Consider the following 21,935-nt stretch of genomic DNA (forward strand, 5'->3'; position numbering starts at 1 on the left):
TTTCTGATGATATTGATCTGTTCCCTATACACACTCTGTCTCTGCTGTCTATACATGTAGCATTTTACCATCCACTTTCATTAGATACATGTATTTGGTCATAGAGGCATACTCGTATTAAGGGGGCAGTGATGGCCACGATGCACCGTTAATTGCATTGCATTATTGATTGATGTTATGTAATAATGTGGCTTCTATTTTTGTGTGGTTGCATGAGTCGTTTTTGTGATTTAGATCCAAACTTTTGTTTGAGAAAAAGGGGGAATAATTAGTGAAGGAGGGAGAAAAGAAGCTTATTTTTTTTCTAACCATCTGCTTTTTGTAATGGTTGAATAATTGAGGGGTGATTATGATTGATAATGACCTATGCAAGTAATTTGCAATCTAATAAAAAACAGAGGAACAAAAGCTTCCGGTCCATGATTAGATCCATCACTGTTCCACACATAAAGTACACCATTTCAACACCTTAGGGTGCATCCTGATACCTTACAAGTAAGAATTCTTTTCGCCGGTGCACACATGCCAGTCTACGTAATCACATTATAGATGGAACATCTGTTTCTAATATGAAATTATTGATACAAATTTTGATTCCTTGGAATCATTGAAACATGGCTCAAAAGATCCTGTTCATGAAGACCACTTTTCTTGTCTCCTTTGGGTGTTCTTCATCTAGAGTACATGGCTTACTGTAGGCTTATGTGTGCACTCTCCAATGCAGCCAGTAGTTGGAATGAATATGATGTAGTCATGCTCTAATTTGGGATTGGGGGTGGGGTATTATGGTTATGACCAAAAATTTCCTAGGAAAAATTTATGATGACCCCAAAAAATTATGACCAAAAATTTCCTACTACATGTAGGAATACCAAAGTTATGACATTTTTAACATTTTATATTCTATTTCAGTGATACAGTTCTATGCATGTCCTTTAATATGCAGTTAGCAAGCTTATGATGTTATATCCCCACTTATTTTTTTAATGTTCATATGAAATTTATGTTCATGTATTTTTTTTTCCTCCAAGGGTAAAAAAATAGGAGTGACAGCTTGTTCACTGTGTGTGTACAAGAATTCATTGCTGAATCTTATTCCATAATACAAAGGAGACATATTTTTTAACACTAATGTACAGTATGAAAATGTGAAATAATTAAAATCAGAACATGGAAAAGGAATTGGGGACATGACATCTTCAGCTCACCTACTGAATAGTCATGAAGGCATGCATATTTCTGTCTTCACAAACTGTTGCCAAATTTTAAAATTCAATTTTTTTTTAAATTTTTAATCAAATTTTGATGGAATTTTCAGTTTTTCTGGATGAATTTCACTCTACAATATTTAGATATGATTATCTTCAGCATGGACACTAGCATGGAGCATACATATACCCCTTTAAACATTACTCCAATACAACCTGTACATTAGGACAGTATCCACATTGACTTGAGTGACATAAATTGCTCATACAGCTCTCTCCAATTATTGGCGTTGTGTGTTTCTCTTTACACAATAAATCAATTTCCTGGTCACAGGTGTACTGAGTGCCTAATAGCCTTTCCGAAATCCTTTTAAGCGCTTGCACCGTGTTGTCACCTGTGCTCGTACTTGACACACAAAATGAGATCAATTAATTTGATTTATTTTGCAAGACAGTGTTTTACATACATGTAGCATTAATTGGATTTAACACAGAGGCAGGGGATCGGAAATTAGTTGTGATAAAAAAAGGTTTTCACGCACACAATTAACTTTCAGGGGACATCAGTATTAATTTTGTTGAATTAAAACAACTGGAAATAGCCTGTTCTGTGTTGATTATTTTTACTTCCATATGTTGCGTTTCTAATGATTACCTGCATCTTCTGTATATGTTTGTTTATAATTTGTTTTCCGTGCAAAGATCTCTTCCCGAAGAACGGTTGTGTCCTTACCTATGCTTAAACCACATTAACAAGGCAAAGCAGTCTTGAAAACCACAACGCTAGGTGGTTTTCCAAACTGGTTTGGGAGACCACTTTAGATCGCTTCCAAGATGCTTACATGTACATGTAATGCATTGCCATAACCCATTAAACTGGTTTCCACTAACAGTGTTTCCACAGCTCCAAAATAAATTTCCCCAAACTGAATCCCAAATTTCCTGAAATTCATAGATATTTCCTGGAATTTTCAAGTTTGACTTTAAAAAAATCAGGCAATAATACAGCGAGCGTCAAGTTGGTTCAGGTGGCCAAAATCAGGGAATTAAGCATTTTTTTGTTCATGCCCTCTGTAAAAATAGGAACGAAATTACAAAATGCGAGCGCGGAGCACGAGCGGAAAATTTTGAGCTATGTATGAAGGTAAATATAACATGAATATCAATAGTTGCTATGTTTAATTGTAGTTTAACTGTGATTTTCTGATTTCCTGAAATTTCATGAAATTTTTTCATTTCCCGAACCTTTCCTGGAAAAAGTAAAAATTTCCTGAAATTTCCAGAATTTCGGGAAGAGTGGAAACACTGCTATATAATAAATTAGTTTGAGGGAGTAGACGAGAAAGGGGTATATCCCTTCTCTCCCCTTCCCTCTCCGCTTTCCCCTTAGGCATGCTAATTTTGACTAGTTATTGTATCCCTATTTCCTTCAGATTTCATTTTTTTATTCTCTCTCACTTTCAACAGGGCAGACTCCTCCTTTCTCTTTTCATTGTTATGTGGCTACTTACCTCTTGGATGGTGCAAGTTACTTGGCATAGAGCCAATTTTAAAGGTCACGCTCATGAAACCTGAGTAAAAACACTGATAGAATTTCTTATTTCGTAGCTTTACTTGAGGGAAAACGATATATCCATTTCCAAAGTTATAAATGGAGGAAAATAAAGAGATGCATGTAATAACATTGCCTATGCCTTTTGTAACTTATTACATGTTTTCTTGTTGTTTAGATTAAGATAATTATCTATTAAAGGATAAGTCCACCCCAATAAAAAGTTGATATAAATAAAAAGAGAAAAATCAAACAAGCATTACGCTGAAAATTTCATCAAAATTGGATGTAAAATAAGAAAGTTATGACATCACAAAACAGTTATTTGCACATCCTGGTCGGTATGCAAATGAGGGGACTGATGACATCACCCACTCACTATTTCTTTTGTATTTTATTATATGAAATATTTCCATTTTCTCCTTATTGTCATGAGAAACAAGGTTTCATTTCTCCATGAACATGTGGAATTACCATTGTTTGAACATACTGCGGTACTGTGGAATATTGAATGTGAATTAAACCTTACAGACTTTAACAACATTGTGTATTTAATATTGTTTCATTTGAGGGTCAAGCAAAGGAATAGGATGTTTAAAGTTGGTTAAATACAGGCCTGCATTTATCAATGCCTTTATCATGTGCAGAGAAGGAGTGTTGTTAGGTTTAAGACTCAGGTTGGATTTAAGAAATGCAGAAAACGAGAAATAAAGTAATATTTATTTATTATAACTATATTTAACTGCATTTCTTTGTTTTTTATGCCAAATATGTAAATTTTACATATATATATATACCAATGATTAAACTGTTTACAGTACAGGGACGTGATTGTCTCAATGAGCTTCCAAAGCCAAGCTGCATCTGCATGTCAGCTGAAGGGAATACTGTACTGGGGGTAAAATCACCTGCTAAAAGAAATATTTCCAACCTGAAAAGTAATGCTAGTAGATCCAAGAAATAACAAGTGTGTTGCATGACGTACAACGTGAGAAAAATAATTTCCTTTAGATTTATTAGTTCTGATATTGAAATTTTGACTTATGTTTATTTTTTTACTTCTTTAAATATATGTATATTATACAGTATAATCAATTGCTGTATTTATCAAGTTATTACCTTACATTTACATACAGATAGGTATGGAATGGAATGTAACAGAAGGTGGTTTCAGACTGCCTTGAAGTTCGTCAGTTCCAGGTATTCTCTGAGCGGGATATTTACCCCGATCAGAAAATACCAGGTATTTTGATAATGTGAAAGCAAACTACGCATGATTTCTCTGAAAGAAAATACCCGCTAAATAGTAGGTACTTGGCGAAATTACGAGAACTTTCTCTGAGATTTTTCCAAGGTCGCAGGTATTTTGGCAATGTGAAAGCAATTTACGGGAACTTTTAGCCCAGCGTGTAGTTGGGCGCGGGTGCCGTGGGTGGCTGCTGGGCTGGTGATTTTGAATCTCGCGCCTTGCCTGCTTATCAGACCATACTGCGCATGCTCGTAACTTCAGGAACTTATCCCGAAGGGTACGTTTCAGGGCGTTGTGAATGCAGGAATAATTAATGGGTATTTTTTAGCTTAAAAAAGTTCTTGTAATTTAACAGGGATTCTTATGATTGAGGCGGTTTGAAACCACCTATTTTAAAACAAATTCTTTGTAGTACAGGAAAAGAAACAAAATGAAGATGAGATGATTGAAATTTAGGAGCTATAATTCAAACAGTGATAGTAACAAAGCATTTTTATATAATAGTTCATATGAAACCAGGACACAGTATAACCTGAAGGCAGGATTTCAGGCTTCAGGAATAAAGTGCTTTCAAAGCCACTCAATCACCAAAATACCAATAAATTTACAAGAACTTGTTCAGGACTCGTATTACTGCATTCCTGCATACCCACCTTGAACAGACACTTTAGGCAGTACGGCAGAAAAGATTCAAGCAAATTAGTGACTCAAGTGCCTTGATTATTTATGGCTCTTGTGCCCAATTAAAGTAATCGCATGTAATTTGCTTCCATCTGCAATAATAACCGTGACGTTGGAAAATCTCTGAAATTGTTCTCATAATTTTGAAACACACCTATAAAGTACAGATTATGGAGTATATTCTTTCACTAAATAATGTCTGCAATAATAATTGTGACCATGAAAAAAAAGGAGAGGAACGATTTTAAAGGACACGTCGAAGAAAAGAAAGAAAATTATAATAGGCCGAACAAGTTGGCGGTAATGGTCAAATATGACTGGTCGCCATTAATAATAAAAAAAAACAACAAAAACAACAATCTTTGAAATTGTTCTCAGAATTTTGAAACACACCTATAAAGTACAGATCATGGAGTATTTTCTTTCACTAAATAATGTCTGCAATAATAACCGTGACCATGAAAAAAAAGGAGAGGAACGATTTTAAAGGACATGTCGAAGAAAGAAAGAAAATAATAATAGGCCGAACAAGTTGGAGGTAATGGTCAAATATGACTGGTCGCAATTAATATTAAAAAAACAACAATCTCTGTAATTGCTCTCAGAATTTTGAAACACACCTATAAAGTACAGATTATGGAGTATTTTCTTTCACTGAATAATGTCTGCAATAATAACCGTGACCATGAAAAAAAAGGAGAGGAACGATTTTAAAGGACACGTCGAAGAAAAGAAAGAAAATAATAATAGGCCGAACAAGTTGGAGGTAATGGTCAAATATGACTGGTCGCAATTAATATTAAAAAAACAACAATCTCTGTAATTGCTCTCAGAATTTTGAAACACACCTATAAAGTACAGATTATGGAGTATTTTCTTTCACTGAATAATGTCTGCAATAATAACCGTGACCATGAAAAAAAGGAGAGGAACGATTTTAAAGGACACGTCGAAGAAAAGAAAGAAAATAATAATAGGCCGAACAAGTTGGCGGTAATGGTCAAATATGACTGGTCGCCATTAATATTAAAAAAAAAAACAACAAACACAACAATCTCTGTAATTGCTCTCAGAATCTTGAAACACACCTATAAAGTACAGATTATGGAGTATTTCCTTTCACTAAATTATGTCTGCAATAATAACTGTGACCTTGGAAGATCTCTGTACATGCCATTGTTCTCAAAATTTTGAAACATAATACAGATTATGGGGTATTTATTTCCACACTGGCCAAAATACAGATTCAAAATCTTAGAAATTCATTATGATCTTATTCTTTGGGTTTTCAATCCTTTTTTTTTCAGATTCTCACCAACATGTTCCTCTTATTATCGTGCTTTCATTTAAAACCAAATTATTTTCAGGGTCTCGTATAAGCCTAAAGTAAGAACGCGTACGTAGCTATCCTGAAAAATCAGAGGTTTTAAAGGGGAAGTTCACCCTGACAAAAAGTTTATTGTAAAAATAGCAGAAAAAATAATAAAAAATATTGCCGAAAGTTTGAGAAAAATTCATCAAATAATTAAAGAGTTATTAGAATTTCAATTATTTGATTTGTGACGTCATATGCGAGCAGTATTCCCACATAGTGAATGGTAAAAAGTCAATGAAATGTCATTTTCTCAGAAAATTGAAAATGGTTTTCTCTATACCTTTTGTATATCAATAGACAAATCATTTCACACCCAATCATGAATAGAAAACAAAATTAAGTCATCAGGAACCATACAAAATTTGAAATTCATGCATTTTATATTACATAACACATGGGGCAGCTGCTCGTTTATGACGTCACAGATCAAAAACTTTGAACTCTAATAACTTTCTTACTCTTTAACGGATTTTCCTCAAACCTTCACCAATATTTTTTATTATTTTTTTGGCGATTTTTACAACAAAGTTTTCTTCAGGGTGAACTTCCCCTTTGAGGCCACCGCACACCTTATGACCCGACTGGTCTGCGCCTGAGTGAGGGGAGATGTGACGTCACAGCTCTTGTCAGCTTGATATTCGCAGACCAGTCAGAGACACGTCGCAAGGAAAATCATAAGGATTCGATAATCAAATCCTTATGACTGGATCGCAAGCTCAATCCAACTTCCAGCCAATCAGACAGCAGAGTTACACGACGCGTGTATGATACACAACGCGCATACTCTTTCTCAGATGCTATGGCAAAAAATGCATGCGTGAGTCACAGACAGAAGGGTACTCGGATTGTAAGGTGTGCGGTGTCGAGGCTTATGACTACCTTGCGATTCATGTCCCCTCACTCAGTCGCAAGCCAGTCACAGACCAGTCGGGTCGTAAGGCATGCGATGGCCTTTATACAAAGTGCACATAAACCAAAATGACTATACATGACGTGCAAGATATTTTTTTTATAGTCCAATCAATATTAACCAATGCCTTCAAACATTTGTTAATCGTTTGTTGAACCCAGGTGAGCTTGGAAACTTAGCTGGAGGAGAGGGAGAAGGTAACGACAAAGATGAAGAAGAGGCCGCCCTCATTGAAGAAGCGCGACAGCAGCAAGAGGAAGAGAGGAAAGCAAGACATGCTAAGATGGAAGCAGAAAGAGAGGTGGAGAGACAGAGGATAAGAGAAAAGGTGGGTATATGGGTCTTTTTTACACATAAGTATACCTGGGACAAATACCCTTATTGCCATTTAATTGTTTGCAAGGGTAAGCAATTGAATACATCGAACAATCAAGATTCCCGGATTATCAGAAATCACTAAAAATTTTATCTATTTACGTGACCTGCCAGTGGTAGTTGCAATAGGGTTTTATGTAACAGGGTAGGGTATAGTGTTATTGGAGTGTGCAGAATTAAAGAAATGGTCCAGGATGGAGATATATTTTTAGCTCAATAAATAGAGTAAAATTCACTCTATTTGTGGCTTTGAATCTAGTGTACAACCAGATTTCATGTATTTTTACATTTAATTTCAGGGTCTGCATTGAAGAAGTTTGAAAGTCTGTGAACTAGTAATTATCTTTTTGAAAAAAGAAAAAAAAAAGTTAAAAACTGCAGATGTTAAACAAATCCGTGGTTCATATTGATTTTTGTCATTGGATTGTGTGTAATGGAGAAAGATCTCCCTTTGCCCTCAGTAAAATTCTTCCTGAAAGGTGAATACATGTCTTAAAGTTGGCACATGACATGTCTGCTTACGTACATGTAGCTTTTAAAGGTCAAGTCCACCTCAGAAAAATGTTGATTTGAATCAATAGAGAAAAATCAGACAAGCATAATGCTGAAGATTTCATCAAAATTGGATGTAAAATGAGAAAGTTATGACATTTCAAAGTTTCGCTTATTTTTAACAAAATAGTTATATGAACGAGCCAGTTACATCCAAATGAGAGAGTTGATGATGTCACTCACTCACTATTTCTTTTGTTGTGTATTGTTTGAATTATACAATATTTCAATTTTCACGAATTTGACGATTAGGACCTCCTTGCCTGAAGCACAAAATGTTAAAATAATGGAATTCCACGTGTTCAGGGAGGAATAAACTTCATTTCACATGACAATGACGAGAAAATCAAAATATTTCATATTTCAAACAATAAAAAACAAAAGAAATAGTGAATGAATAACATCATCGAATTTCTCATTTGGATGTAGCTGGCTCGTTCATATAACTTTTTTTGTGAAAATAAGTGAAACTTTAAAATGTCATAACTTTCTTATTTTACATCCGATTTTGATGAAATTTTCAGTGTTATGCTTGTTGAATTTTTCTCTTTTTATTCAAATCAAGTTTTTGTTGGGGTGGACTTGTCCTTTAATGAAATGATAGGTAAAACACAATATCAGCCATTCATTAAAAATCATTACAATCCAAACAGTATTATGAAGGAGAGTTTTTAAATAGGTCTGTATGCAACAGACTACATGGTTGGTCTATGATATGAATACCAATTTTGTATGCCCCCGCAGACGAAATCTGGAGGGGCACTAAGCGTTGCCCCTGTCCATCCTTCCTTCTGTCTGTCCGCCTGCCCCCCACTTGGTTTCCGCGGGATCACTCGAAAAATATTCAGTGGATTTAAAAAATTGTTGGTGTGTAGGTAGATGACACCAAAATGCAGGCTAAGTTTGAATTCGGAGTCCGCAGGTCAAAGGTCACAGCTCAATAGATACATGTATGTGAAATTGTTTCTGCGCAATAACTCTACAAATATTTAATGGATTTTCAAATTTTTTGGCGTGTGGGTAGATGACACCAAAATACAGGCTAAGTTTGAATTCTGAGTCCGCAGGTCAAAGTTCAAAGGTCACAGCCTTATTAAATATGCAAATTAGTTTCCACGTAATAACTCTACAAATATTTAATGGATTTTCAAATTTTTTAGTAGGTACTGTGTAGGTACATGACACCAAAATACAGGTTATGTTCAAATTCGTAGTCTGCAGGTCAAAGGTCACAGATCACATAATAGTCGAATTGGTTTCCGCCCAATCACTCGACAAATATTTAATGGATTTTCAATTTTTTTTGGTGTAAGTAAATGACATCAAAATACAGGCTAAGTTTGAATTCAGAGTCAGCAGGTCAAAGGTCACAGCTCATAAGTTTACGAGTTGGTTCAAAGGTCTAAATCCATGTTGGTTTCTGCACGATATTAAGTTCAAGTGTATTGAATGAATTTCCGATTGCAATAAGCGGGGGCATCTGTGCCTTTGGACACGTCAAATTTCTATTTTTTTGTTGTTGTGTTATTTAGTATGGACTGAAGAAGAAAGTGGCTGAAGAAGCGGGGATGCCAGAGCCTGATGATGCTGGCCGGATTACAAGGAAGAAGAAGACACCTGCCGAGATGCAGCAGGCATTACAACAACAGGAGGATGAAGAAGAAGGTTAGTCATTCTTTTGACTCCAGTCTCATTTTACTTCCAATCATTCCCCTCTTCTTCGTAACTGTCCTCAAGCTATCGTGTAGATATGAAGAAAGTTGCATGTTTGAAGCCTTCCTTGAAGTACAAGTAAAATCATCAAGCACCAATCTTTTTGTTTTGTAGTGATCTTTATTATTCATTCAAAATAAATTTCGTACATACATAATCAAGAAAATATAGAATCTTGTTGTGTTTATTATTATTAAAAGAGATTGTGAGTTCATTGTAAAAGATATCTGTACAATGTCTTGAGTTAAAGGTGTGCAAGATAAATTTTCTTTTGTGCATGTTGGAAAATGGGTTGCCATGTTAACAGCATATTATTGCAAAAAAAATTAGGTAAAAGTATTGTGGATTGAACTACTTCCTCAGTTTTTGACCGGTGCTCATGAAATTTGGCACACACATTGGTCTTGAGGTAAAGATGTACAAGACAAATTTGTACATGTATTGGAAACTGCATTGCCATGGTAATCTCATACAATAGCATTAAATGTGTAAAAATCTTTACAGCTTCAGTTTCTGACCTATATGCTCCTGAAATTTGGCACACACTTTTAACAGGTCTAGAGGTAAAGATGTACAAGACGTAATTTTTTGCATGTGTCAGAAATTATGCTGCCATGGTAAGAGCATATGGCCAAAACCCCTGGAAAACTAATTGCGAATCAGAAATCATTGCCTATTTTCACTTGTTTGCTTAAAATTAACACTATTTCAAAGATTTTCTTAATCCCAGTTTTGTATTTTTTGGTTATTTTTGCCCAGGTTTTATGGATACAGTGAAAGGTTTTGTTGCACCGTTTGCAGAGAAACTTGGACTGGACCTCTTTAAATAGGTAACCTTTCAGGGATGAAGAGTTTCATTATCGTCAGTTGTAACCCAGGCCGAACCTACTTTAAAAAAAATAAAAAATTGACATTTATTTTTGTTGGGTAATCGTCTAATAAATTTATGGTCAATCAAGAAGTTGTCATTCTTTGCCCAATTGTCCATTGTTTCCAATGGATTTTAGTATTGGTATCACTTTCTTGTGATTTCTATACCTAATAGACAATAATTTCAAAATAGTATCAGTTTTAGGGATAGTACATGTATTTAATTGGAATGATATTTTGTACTAAGTACCGGTAAAATCTATCTGGAATATGGTACCTCTTATAGTGTAAAAAATTGTTCTATTAAGATTATGTTAAAATTGTATCGAGGTTTTCTTTAAAAGAAACAGAAAACAACTTTATATTTCTTCATCCTATGCACTATAATCATATTTCATGTTTGGAGTTTCATCACTTTATTTCAGGACCAAAATGTGAAGAGAAAGGGTCCCTGAAGGTCTATGACATTGCTAGAGCAATATTTTACTTTCTAGTCCACTACTTAACTCAAAACAAAAACAGTGTGTGTCTATTTTGTATTCGACATATAAGGTCTATTTTTTCAAGGCCCATTGATTGGTGCCAGTAATGCACAAAATGAAGTAGCACCAGAGTTATATTAAAAAAATGGCACCTCTTTTGAAATGAATGCTGTGTATGGAAGATTCACCGTAGAATGATAATGATTCTCCAGGTGGGTGTTTTGTAAAGCTCTTCGTAAGTGACAAGCAACTTTACAAACGACCGATGACCCTTTCATGGGAGTTTAATCAACACCAATGAAACTTTGGTGCACATAAGATTTACCACCATATTGGATTTGTATGGTTGCTCTTACTTTAATATGTACAGTTTTATGAAACACCAACCAGGTCACTAACACTTTACACTTAACTCACTTGCCTACACCACAGTAGTTAGATCTTACACACACAGCATGCTCGTCGTCGTTTGTTGTCTGGACATGGGCCCCAGCAACCCATATTAAAGTTCATGCAAAACTAATATGTTGCCATTTAAGTATCCAATTATGTTTCATAGTTTAAAAATAAATGTAAGAATTTTTTACAACTTGATATGTTCCACCCTTCGATAAAGGAGCTTCAGATTTCATTCGTGAAGTAACAACATCAACCTTGACCATCTGAAGATGCAATGCTCACTGGCATAAGAAACTACATTGATTGAAAGCGTGGAATTATATTGTGTGCATTCACTACAAGTAAGCTGTTGGAAATTAAATGTACATACCATTGTCAAGTGTAAAATATTAGTGACTCTGGGATGGGGCTTACCAAGTTAAAAAATATTCTTTCAAATAAAAAAAAGATACGAAATACAGATATACAAAGATTTAATAATATACTTGGATACCTAAATCACAATATACGAGTCCTATTCAGCACAAGGTTAAGAACTCAAACAATTCTCATTCTTGATCCCATGATGATAAAGCTTCTTACAAGAGATAGACTTTAGTTGGGGTTCATGGTCTTTGCAATCATTGAGCATTAAACTAGTCCTTGACAAAATGTAGCAAAAATAGGCATGACGTACCACACCTCACCTTTTGGATGTATTACACTGCATGTGTATTCACTCTGTACGTAAGCATTGCTTTCACATATACCACACATGATATTTCCTTGTTGTTGATTAGTTTTTATCTGCAATCAAAATGTAAGCTTAATTCAAAATGTTCAAAATTAGGTGCTATTACAAAAAAAACAATTGTGCAATATGATGATAAATCACTCTTGAACTGATTTCCTGACCCTGTATAAAGTGATATCTAAATAGAAATTGTTTTACAAGGGAAGGGTAGAGGAAAATTTTCTGATTTCATTCTTTTTTTATTACTGGTATTGTTTGAATGAGACCAAATATAAAACCATTTTAGGGCAAATGACAAGAATTTTATTAGAACCATTGAAATATAATTAAAATCTTCACAGATTTAATTGATAGTATCGGATACACAAGTATACATCTTCATCCAAGTTTTGAAGACCAAAGAAAAATATTGAGAATTTTTCTAATGATTTTAGATTATAAAGTGCAATAGATCTTTTCTTGGTTATTTTGTTGGTTTCGTAAACTGAAATAAAGTAATACTGAGGTAAGGCCAGGATGGGGATTTTCGTGTAAATAAGATAGCAAAGAATTATGGCTGTATTTGAAGTACATGTAGGAAACTATCTTTATAAATTGTTTCCAGTGTATATTGTGCATACTAAAAAGAATGTTTATTTATTTGCCAATTTTTCCAATGCATTATATGTAAAGCTTATAATGTCTTACTGTGGCTGATTGTACATTGATATTATGATAGCTCTTGATATGTCTTCGTAAAAAAATGTTTGAAAAGATCTAGTACATTTTTGATATACATGCTATTAAACAATTGTAATATTCTCTGTTGTATTCTTATATTGTTATGAATGATGAAAGTACTGGTTAAAATGTTGCCTTTGTGGTTGTCAAATTGTTATTTCATCCATCTACGTACTTACATCATATGACCTCATATAACTTTGTATTCTAGCATTTAATTATTAGATTTCCTTTATGATTGTTTGATTTCATTATCACTTCTGCATTCAATTGTACATTTATCACAAAATCAGTCACTTCTTTTTTTCTAAGTTTTAGTTCTTACCTTATACCTCATTCCCACTTGACCTTTTGTAACTGATCACAAAATTTTCGAACTGTTCACAATTTTTCTACGATCAATACGATTGCCATAATATCGTGTACACTTTCTTAATTTCTTCATAATAATTTCTTTTGTCTTCATGTAATATATTCCTCAAGTGATTTCAAGAATTGCATTTTTTTGTTCTTGCCACTTTAAACATTCCTATTGAAAATTCCAAAGTGAAATTACCTCTGTAGTACCTTATACGTACTTCAGGTGAACAATTATTAAAATGTTAGTCGACTCATTGTATTTGCCAGATTTTTTACCAGACATTTCTTTGTGTACTACTAAAAATTCATGGCATGTACATGAAAATATACGTATAAATGCATCATTATGATGTAATTTTGACCGATGGGCCTTTCCCCCCCACTAATTTAACCCCATAGGTATTATGTAATTTACACAAGCCACGTTCATTGTTGTGATAATTCTCTCTTTTCTTTCATACACGTCTTTTTTTTTCCAGACACATTGATGATGTGTATTAAATTCATTCTCCTTGTCTACTAGCATTATGGTAGTTTATGTCAACCCAAGTTATTGAGTTGTCTATGAAATATTCTTGCCATTGCACACACAAAGCCTTGTATAGTCACATGTCTCTGCTTTTAAATATGTGTACCTATAAAGGGGGAAAAAAATTCATAAAACAAATAGAAATAGAAATGGGAGATTGCTTGGAATGAAATTGGAGAAGCACTTTGCATGCATGCAAGCACAGCACAAATTATGCCTATAGTGCATGTATACAGTGCAGGCATATGTCTGATGAATTCAAAATAAAATTTCATTTGAAATTCATCAGCGTCATTGAAATGTACACCGAGTCTTCACTCATAAATCCAGGAGGAAGATATTGTCTTGGATGTACGGTACATTCACAAATTTGTGTGTTTGACATTTTCAAACAATTTTACTGTCAAAAGGGCCTGAGGGAAAAACATTTGTAGCTCATGATTTTCATTAGGGCAAATGCTAGCATCAAACAGTTATCATGCCTCGGAGAAAGACGGGTGCATGTGGCTAGATAGATCATATGTAGAGATTGGGCTAGACTATTTTATATTTAACTTCACAATGTTGGAATATCTGACACAGGTGATTGGACTCTGACCGTCTTTGAACATACAAACTTCATGTCATCTTTGGTAGTAATCATTGGCGGACTGAGGCCCGGAGGAAAAAAGCATTGGAGGGGCACTGTATTGTATGTGAACAATGCTGTGCCCCTTAAATGCTTTGTCTCCTCCGGGCCATGGTCCGCCACTGGTAGTAATGGATTAGGAAGTTCTAATGCAAATCTTAAATTGGAAAGTTCTTATTGATTTTGGTTATTTATTAATTTGTGTGATGCAATTCCGAATAGATGGTGCAAAATTCTGTTCACAGACTGATCAATCTACTTTAAGCTGAGTTTTGTATTCTAGAATCAAAGTGTGTGCAATATTGAATGTTTTGATTACATAGTAATTTATATCTTTCTATTTGTGAACCCTGTTTTAATAGTTGTCCTTTATAAGGTACACTTATTTCATCTGTTGAGCCAGAAGAGAATCGCCTTTTTGACTTCATTTGAGTGGAGCACAAATTCACTCTTTTGATAGTATCTTTATATATGATTCATGAGATTATTTCACAATGTTATCATATATATGTTACAAAGGCACGGATCCAGCTGGATTAGACACAATACCATTTTAGGGGCCATATTGTTTTTGTACAATTGAGTCAACCTCTCAAAACTATTGTATTAAATCTGGCTAGATCCGCGCCTGATCTAATGTTACTTTAAAAAGGTGTGAACATGCTTTTTCAATGACACTAGGAATACTTGGGATATACATGCATGTACTCACACACATGTATATTTAAAGAAAAGTAACACTCTTGTGGCTCACCAAAGACGTTATACATATATATTCCTCATCTTACAGTGTGTGCTATTCTTACTGTGTGATCATTTGTCATTCTATCTTGTTATGTACAGTTGTTTATCTATATTAAATTATTCGATAGTATATGTACAAAACACAAGTTATCTCGTTATTCAGGCGTCACTTTTGCTGAGCCAAGCAGAGGTTTGGGGACATACTGTAGTAGGCGATTTGATTTACAAATGTGAAAAGATTTCATGATTTTCGATCCAGCTTTTCATGGTTGCACTGCCAATGGGAGGATCTCCGAACTCCAAACTCTTTCGCTCTCTCTCTTTTTCTTCCTCTCTCGGTCTGTCTCTTTTATTTCAGATTTGCCTCATTTAAAAATCAGCCGTCTAAATGATAAAACAAAACCAAAATACGATTTCTGGGAAATTTCAATAGTCAATGATTAATATCAAAATCCAAGAGTCCAAACACTGCACTTTACATTATATATCTCACATATAAACAATCATTAGAAATAAATAACCAAATGATACAACTTTATACACATAACTTTCCAAGCAAGTTGATGAATATCATATATCAAAATATATCCACTTATCAATGTAACATTAATCAAAATATAAAAATTTCCATTGATGCTTGAAGCCTTGCAATATTTGATTATCAAATATGCCAGCAGACAAAATTCTGCCTGCACCACTGCCATATCTCAAATATATTACACATTTACAATTTCAATTCACTTTTGTTTCTACAATTCAATACAAATTGATGGCAAAATTGCACAGGACAATAAATAAAACAATACATAAATGTAGACAAATACAATACACAACTTCTGAAGTGAAGTTTCTGAATCTAAGCAGGATTCAGTTTCATAAAAAAAACACTTATTATAGTGACATTACTGTCAAGGTAATAGTCTTGGGTTGAGCAGCCAATCCAAAGGTTTAATATATATCACACCTAGAAAGGTCCTTGTCATTTGATTGTTTGATGTTGATCATTCAGCCCATCTTACAATGACGTCATCATCCATGCAATTTTGGATCCATGCAATTTTGGATCCATACGATTTTGTCCATTGCACGCGTGCTGAGACCACCAGTGCTACACTACAAACACATTGCGCAGGTTATAATGCCACAACCACAGACCATATTCACACTGAATGCATTTTTATTCAAATTTACGTATGTCAAGGATCTATTTTTAGGTGTCAAATAAAACAAATAATGAATGTTCTTTTCAATCGTGTAATGTACAGAGTACTTCATTAGGCGAAAGATGAAATTAATGATCCATTCAACTCTTTTTACCTCATGAAGGATTCTGTCCATTGCACTTATATACATTCATTATTTGTATACCGTGGTAGTCATAATTATATATTTCTTTGCTAGAGGACTTACCTTTTCATTAAAATGTGAATATATAAATACTGAAGTTGATTGGATTTCTGATAAAACATCAACTACAGGTGAAGTTCATCCTGACAATGAGTTAGTTTTGATATAAGTAAGAAAATGAGAGATTTGTGGATAAAGGTTTGATGCATATCTGTCAAAACATAACAAAATTTTGAATTTTTAAACTTTTAGGGGCAATTTCACCATCACAATCTGAAACACTGATCATTAGATCGGCAGAGAGCGGAATAAAAATTGGGAGAAGTGTAATAATAATAATTTGGTTTAAAAAAAGCGCTTAATACATCGGTACGACGTGTCTAAGGGCTTTACAGATAAATTATAACCCTGGTTATTGGATTCAATCAGTCATTCTCGCAGACAATATGTGCACATCCTCCACTCCCTGGGGAGTGGATAATGATGTTGTGAAGACGGTGAGCATATTATTCACATCGGCGTGATCGACTTAAAATTTGGAACATGTTCACGATTTCATGCCGATCTTCCTGATCAGGAATTGCGCATTTTGAATCATGGGGGAAGCGGAATGAGCACATTCACAATCAGGGCCCCGTAACACAAAGGTTAGCGATTAATCGCAAAATGAAATGACCAATCAAGATCCTCGTTACATGCGCATTTTGCTAAGTAGACTGACTATGAACCAATCAGAATTCTTCTAATAAATTAGCGATCAATCGCAAACCTTTGTGTTACGGGACCCAGGTCTGTCCCGGCGACCAACAGTGGCACATGGACGTAATGAATCCCCCGTTCCTAAAAGAAAACTTATTTCACTGCAAATAATTTTTCGCCAAGTCCCGGGAAAAATGGTTCATTTTCTCCCGATCCTGCCTGATCTGAAGGTATGTCAAAATGAAACGGGCTTTTGATACTGTGATGTAGCAGACAAGTTTCATGGAATTTATTTCACATGGTATAGGGGGGGGGGGGAGCTTCTTGCATATGATGTAAATCCAAAACTTTCTTAACCCTCATATTCTTTGATGGGTTATCATCAAACATTCACATATATATTTCTGTCTAATTTGTCCGGTTTTATCAAAACCAACTTTAACAACCCATATGACACATAATTTTATGGGTTTCACTTGAAGACATCAATCATACAATAAATACCTGTGCCTCCCCCAACACTGTGTCTCAAGTCAATCACCATACCGTGGCTGAGGTGATAAAACCTTGTATCTCCAAATTAAGAAAAAAATTGAGGGTAGCTTACAAATATAATCTAGCTTATAAAAAGGCTGCATTTCTAAATTTTGGCAATGGTGACAGTTTCATAGTGTCTGAAAATAGTTTCCTGGGGGGTGTTTCACAAAGATTTAAGTATGACTTAGAGTCGCACTTAAATGTCTAGTTGCGCGCAGTATAAAAGGCATGACAGCATTGGTCAGATAATGACAGAGGACGCGCGCTACTGCGTACTGATCAATAAGATTGCATGTTGCATATCATGTACACGTCGACATTTAAGTGCGACCTAAGTCATACTTAAATCTTTGTGAAACACCCCCCGGATATATGCAAAGAACTCTTTGGAGGCAAAAGAAGGTTGCTACCCATGTTATAACTCTAAAATCTAGCTTATTCTGAGCTGTGATCAAATATTCAAATTTTGAGATATGAGGTTGTATCAGCCCAGCAGCGATATGTAAATTTGACTCCCACAAATCCTTTTTTTTCATAACATGCCATTTTGAAAATTTAACAGTTGAACGGATTGTTGGAAGGTGGCAGGTGGTTTAAATCTAAATGTACAGTCACATTCTGAACATAAACCAGAAAAATCAATCTTAAAAAAAAATTGGGTGATTTTCAAAATTGGGCATTTTAAGTACTTACTGTGGACAATATATATATATTATGTTGTATTATAAATAAATGGTGATTCTTAAGACAGTCATTCATGACTGTGTGTGAATAAATAAGATATTGGAAAGAGGAGATTTGATTAAACATGTTACCACTCACTTGAGACTAAAGCTTAAAAATCTTCACAAATCTCATTGCATTTTTTTATACACACTGGATGGTACCATATATATTTTGAAGAAAAAAAAGTGAATACAAGGATGAACTCTACTTTTCTTATAAAGAATAGTAATCAAATGGAAACAAAAATATGTCGAATGTTGATTGAAGGTTTGCATGGTGGCAAGTACAATCGCTGATGTGGTTTACGGTACATCGGGTAGGTTGACTGTCTGTCTTCAGGAGACAAACTCACTCCTGAAGACGGACAGTCAACCTGCCCGAAATGTTGAGTCTGTCTATCGCTTCTGCTCATCATCTCTACTCGCCGACTCAAGCCAGCACCTCCTCATCCATCCTACTACTCAAGCTGTTTCACTCATCAATCTCTTCTGGTTTACAGTCCTTTTCAGAACTACATTCAAGAAAGATTACTCTCAAATTTCCACTTTCTTGCCTATCCATTTCTTTTTCTTCTTCTATAACACTCCACATGGTGTACCATAAACTACATCAGCGAAAAATATGTCAAAAAGAGAGTCCCAGTTCTATTGGCTAATTTCTCCATGAAAATTAATAAAGTAGGAATATTAGGTATCATTTGAAAGAGTATTAAATTCCAACAGCTCGTTAGTATAGCCTTATTAAGGCCTTGTCACATCATTGTATGTGATTTGGGGTTGACTATTTTTGGTACCAGCAGGTCGCCTGCATCAATAGTTTTTGCATGTACATGTATCTCGCATGCAGTTGCCAGCAGGAGCACACGCAAGTCTTATTTGCCACATAAAAGTTTTGAAAATTCTTATAAATTTGTTTGCGAGTGAGTTGCGTGTGATTGCCACAACTTAAGACTTGCATGAAACAATGTGACAGAACCTTAATGGAAGTGACTATTAAGAACTGCAGGCATTTGAAGTAACCACAGCTCAGAGGAAGTCATGTCATCTGACAAACAATCCTTGATTTCGATTGGCTAAGAAGTACAGGTGTCTGATTGTTACTATGGTTACTGTCAAATAATGAAAACTTGTCAGTGCTGACCACAGTCCACATGAAAACTCCTTGCTACTGCATAAGTTGAAAGTACAGATAAACATCAATGCATCAAATATTTGCATAAATTGAAGCAATTTTACAGTCCAGCTTAAGCAATCAGTCAAGTCTCTGCCTCGTCTTTACATAGGAATCCCGCTATATGGATGCTATGCGTCTTTTCATTGCCGCTTTCCTGCAGTCCCCATTGTTTTGTCTTTAGTGACTGTGCTGATTTGTAATTAAAAAGCTGCAGGAAAGACACAACTCTGACTTTCTGACAAGTAGCCTCATGCAAAACATGGATACCTACTCTAAATTGAATGTTCTCCTACCTATGGCATATGTTTGTGGTCCCATAAGGCATCCCTGAGGTACAGTAAATCATTTTGAATTGATAGTTTGTTGGCAGTAGTCATGGAGAAGTGCAGCCATGTAGATCCTTTGTTCAAACTCATTGGCCGGCTGATATAGGAAGAGATCTTGGCCGAAATTGATGCTGAGATGTGGGCTATTGGTGAATGGTGTTAAAGGCTGGCTTGGTCTATCGTCTTGAACAAAGTTGAATAATCTCCCTGCAAATGAAATCATATTGTAAAGTGATTTGATACAAATATTGCCTACCTGGAGTTTGAATATAACATTTCATTTCCCAGTTTTTTACAATACAATGCAGTTATATTCATTGAGGTGACATCAAAACCTAGAATATAACAAACGCAATCCTTGCAGCTATGGTCTAGTGAAGGCGTATTAACCTAACATTGATTCAAATCTACATAACATAAGTAATATTTACCACTTTATTCTCCTTTTGAATGCCTAATAACATCAACTTGATTTCTATGAATATAGACAAATCAAACGAACACAATGTTGATTTTTTTTACATCACAGCATTGTTTTAAACTTTTTATAAAAGTCTCACACAACTTTGGACACCAAATATGCTATGCCCTTGAAATTGCTTCCGAAGTTACACAACATTATGGTGCATGGCAGACCAATTTCTTTTTCAGTTACCGGGTATCTTTTTATCTGAATATTAATTTATTTATTTAGTTCAGTTTTATTTAGGGAGGGTAGCAACGTGATTTGCGAACAAATCATATATTGCATTAAAAATATTGAAGTTGCGAATTTCAGCATAATGCTACAATACTGAAATCAGATTTCTGCTTTGCTGCAAGCCTGTGGAAGTTGTGGTCGGGATAAAATCCAAATCTGCTTCAAGTCGAAGCCCATGACAAGGTTATGAGGATTTGGAAATGATTTTACGTTCATTCCATACAGGGAGGCTCGAAATAGACTGGGATTCAATTTTTGTATTGAAAAATTCAGAATTTTGATCATATATAAAATGCTGTAACGATTTTCTTTGAAAATCGGATTGCAACAAATTGCTTAAGGAATGAAAATGCTTACTGATGGGCTGACCATTGATGGTAAAGAAAACCACTCCTGGCGGTATGAGAAGAGCACAACCAATCGTCACTCCAGGACAAACCTAGAATAAAGAATATGAATAAATAAAAAATACATACAATAAATTGACGAATCAATGAAGAACAAAACAGTATCACAAGTTCTGATTTCTTGAAGGAATTTGAAAAAATACATATGTGAGATATCACTATGCCCAGAAAATTGGTATTATTAGGAGATTTTAATGTCCATTGGGAAGATAAAGATTGGGAAATGATGTAAGAGAAATACAATATTCAATAAAACTCCAAATAAAATTTTAACCCAATTTAAATATAGTATAAAAGATAATACCCATACATATAGTATAAAAGATAATACCCAACAAACAAAATAAAAAAGAAATTAAGATATAAAAGATAAAATAATGTTTCTTCTCCGCAATCTCCCAGATACAAATGGTTTCCACCCCCCTAAATCAGATAATGATAATGATTTTTGATTCGTGGAATATAATTAATCATCACATAAAGCTTGTCTTGTGAATGATGATATCATGGGATTGATATATCCAAAGGCCCGAATTCACAAAGGTGGTTTTGAAAACCCACGGTTGAGTCCATGGTTTAAACAGATTTCCTGTATAAACTACGCTTAATTTAACGTGTATAGGGTGCGTGCATAGGGTGCGTGTATAAAAAATTCCAATGCTGATGCGCTCTTTTGTCACAATGCACCAAATTGAGGCCCGTTACCGTGGTTAGATACACTATTTTATTCATAAGTCCACTGTTTTTATTCATGAGTCCACTCTTCAAACAGTCGACTCATGAATAAAAAAGCGTATCTAACCATGGGAACAGGCGTCAATTTGGTCACTGTGACAAAAGCGCGCATCAGCATTGGACATTTTTTTTTTATACACGCTAAATTAAGCGTAATTTATACAGGAAATGTGCATAAAACATGGACTCAACCATGGGTTTTCAA

The 21,935-nt window shown here is 34.7% G+C and overlaps 2 protein-coding genes across 3 annotated transcripts in view; one reads left to right on the plus strand and one right to left on the minus strand.

Annotated features, from left to right (window-relative positions):
- LOC121425101 (complexin-like) overlaps positions 1 to 15,040 on the plus strand; it is a 41,324-nt gene extending 26,284 nt beyond the window's left edge. For both annotated transcript variants that reach the window (XM_041621076.1, XM_041621077.1), the window contains 3 exons: positions 7,137 to 7,303; positions 9,435 to 9,567; positions 10,375 to 15,040. In XM_041621076.1, coding sequence (XP_041477010.1) covers positions 7,137 to 7,303; positions 9,435 to 9,567; positions 10,375 to 10,445 — 371 coding nt within the window. In that variant the 3' untranslated portion in view covers positions 10,446 to 15,040. The remainder of the gene's footprint in view (positions 1 to 7,136; positions 7,304 to 9,434; positions 9,568 to 10,374) is intronic.
- A 3,911-nt stretch (positions 15,041 to 18,951) lies between these two features.
- The window catches only part of LOC121425077, a 68,447-nt gene continuing 65,463 nt past the window's right edge, over positions 18,952 to 21,935 (minus strand). Inside the window, exons 30-31 of the mRNA XM_041621040.1 lie at positions 20,946 to 21,027; positions 18,952 to 20,095 (exon numbers count right to left, since the gene is read on the minus strand). Coding sequence (XP_041476974.1) covers positions 19,905 to 20,095; positions 20,946 to 21,027 — 273 coding nt within the window. The 3' untranslated portion in view covers positions 18,952 to 19,904. The remainder of the gene's footprint in view (positions 20,096 to 20,945; positions 21,028 to 21,935) is intronic.

Source organism: Lytechinus variegatus, chromosome 12 (genome assembly GCF_018143015.1).
Source record: "Lytechinus variegatus isolate NC3 chromosome 12, Lvar_3.0, whole genome shotgun sequence".
Lineage (NCBI taxonomy): Eukaryota > Metazoa > Echinodermata > Echinoidea > Temnopleuroida > Toxopneustidae > Lytechinus > Lytechinus variegatus.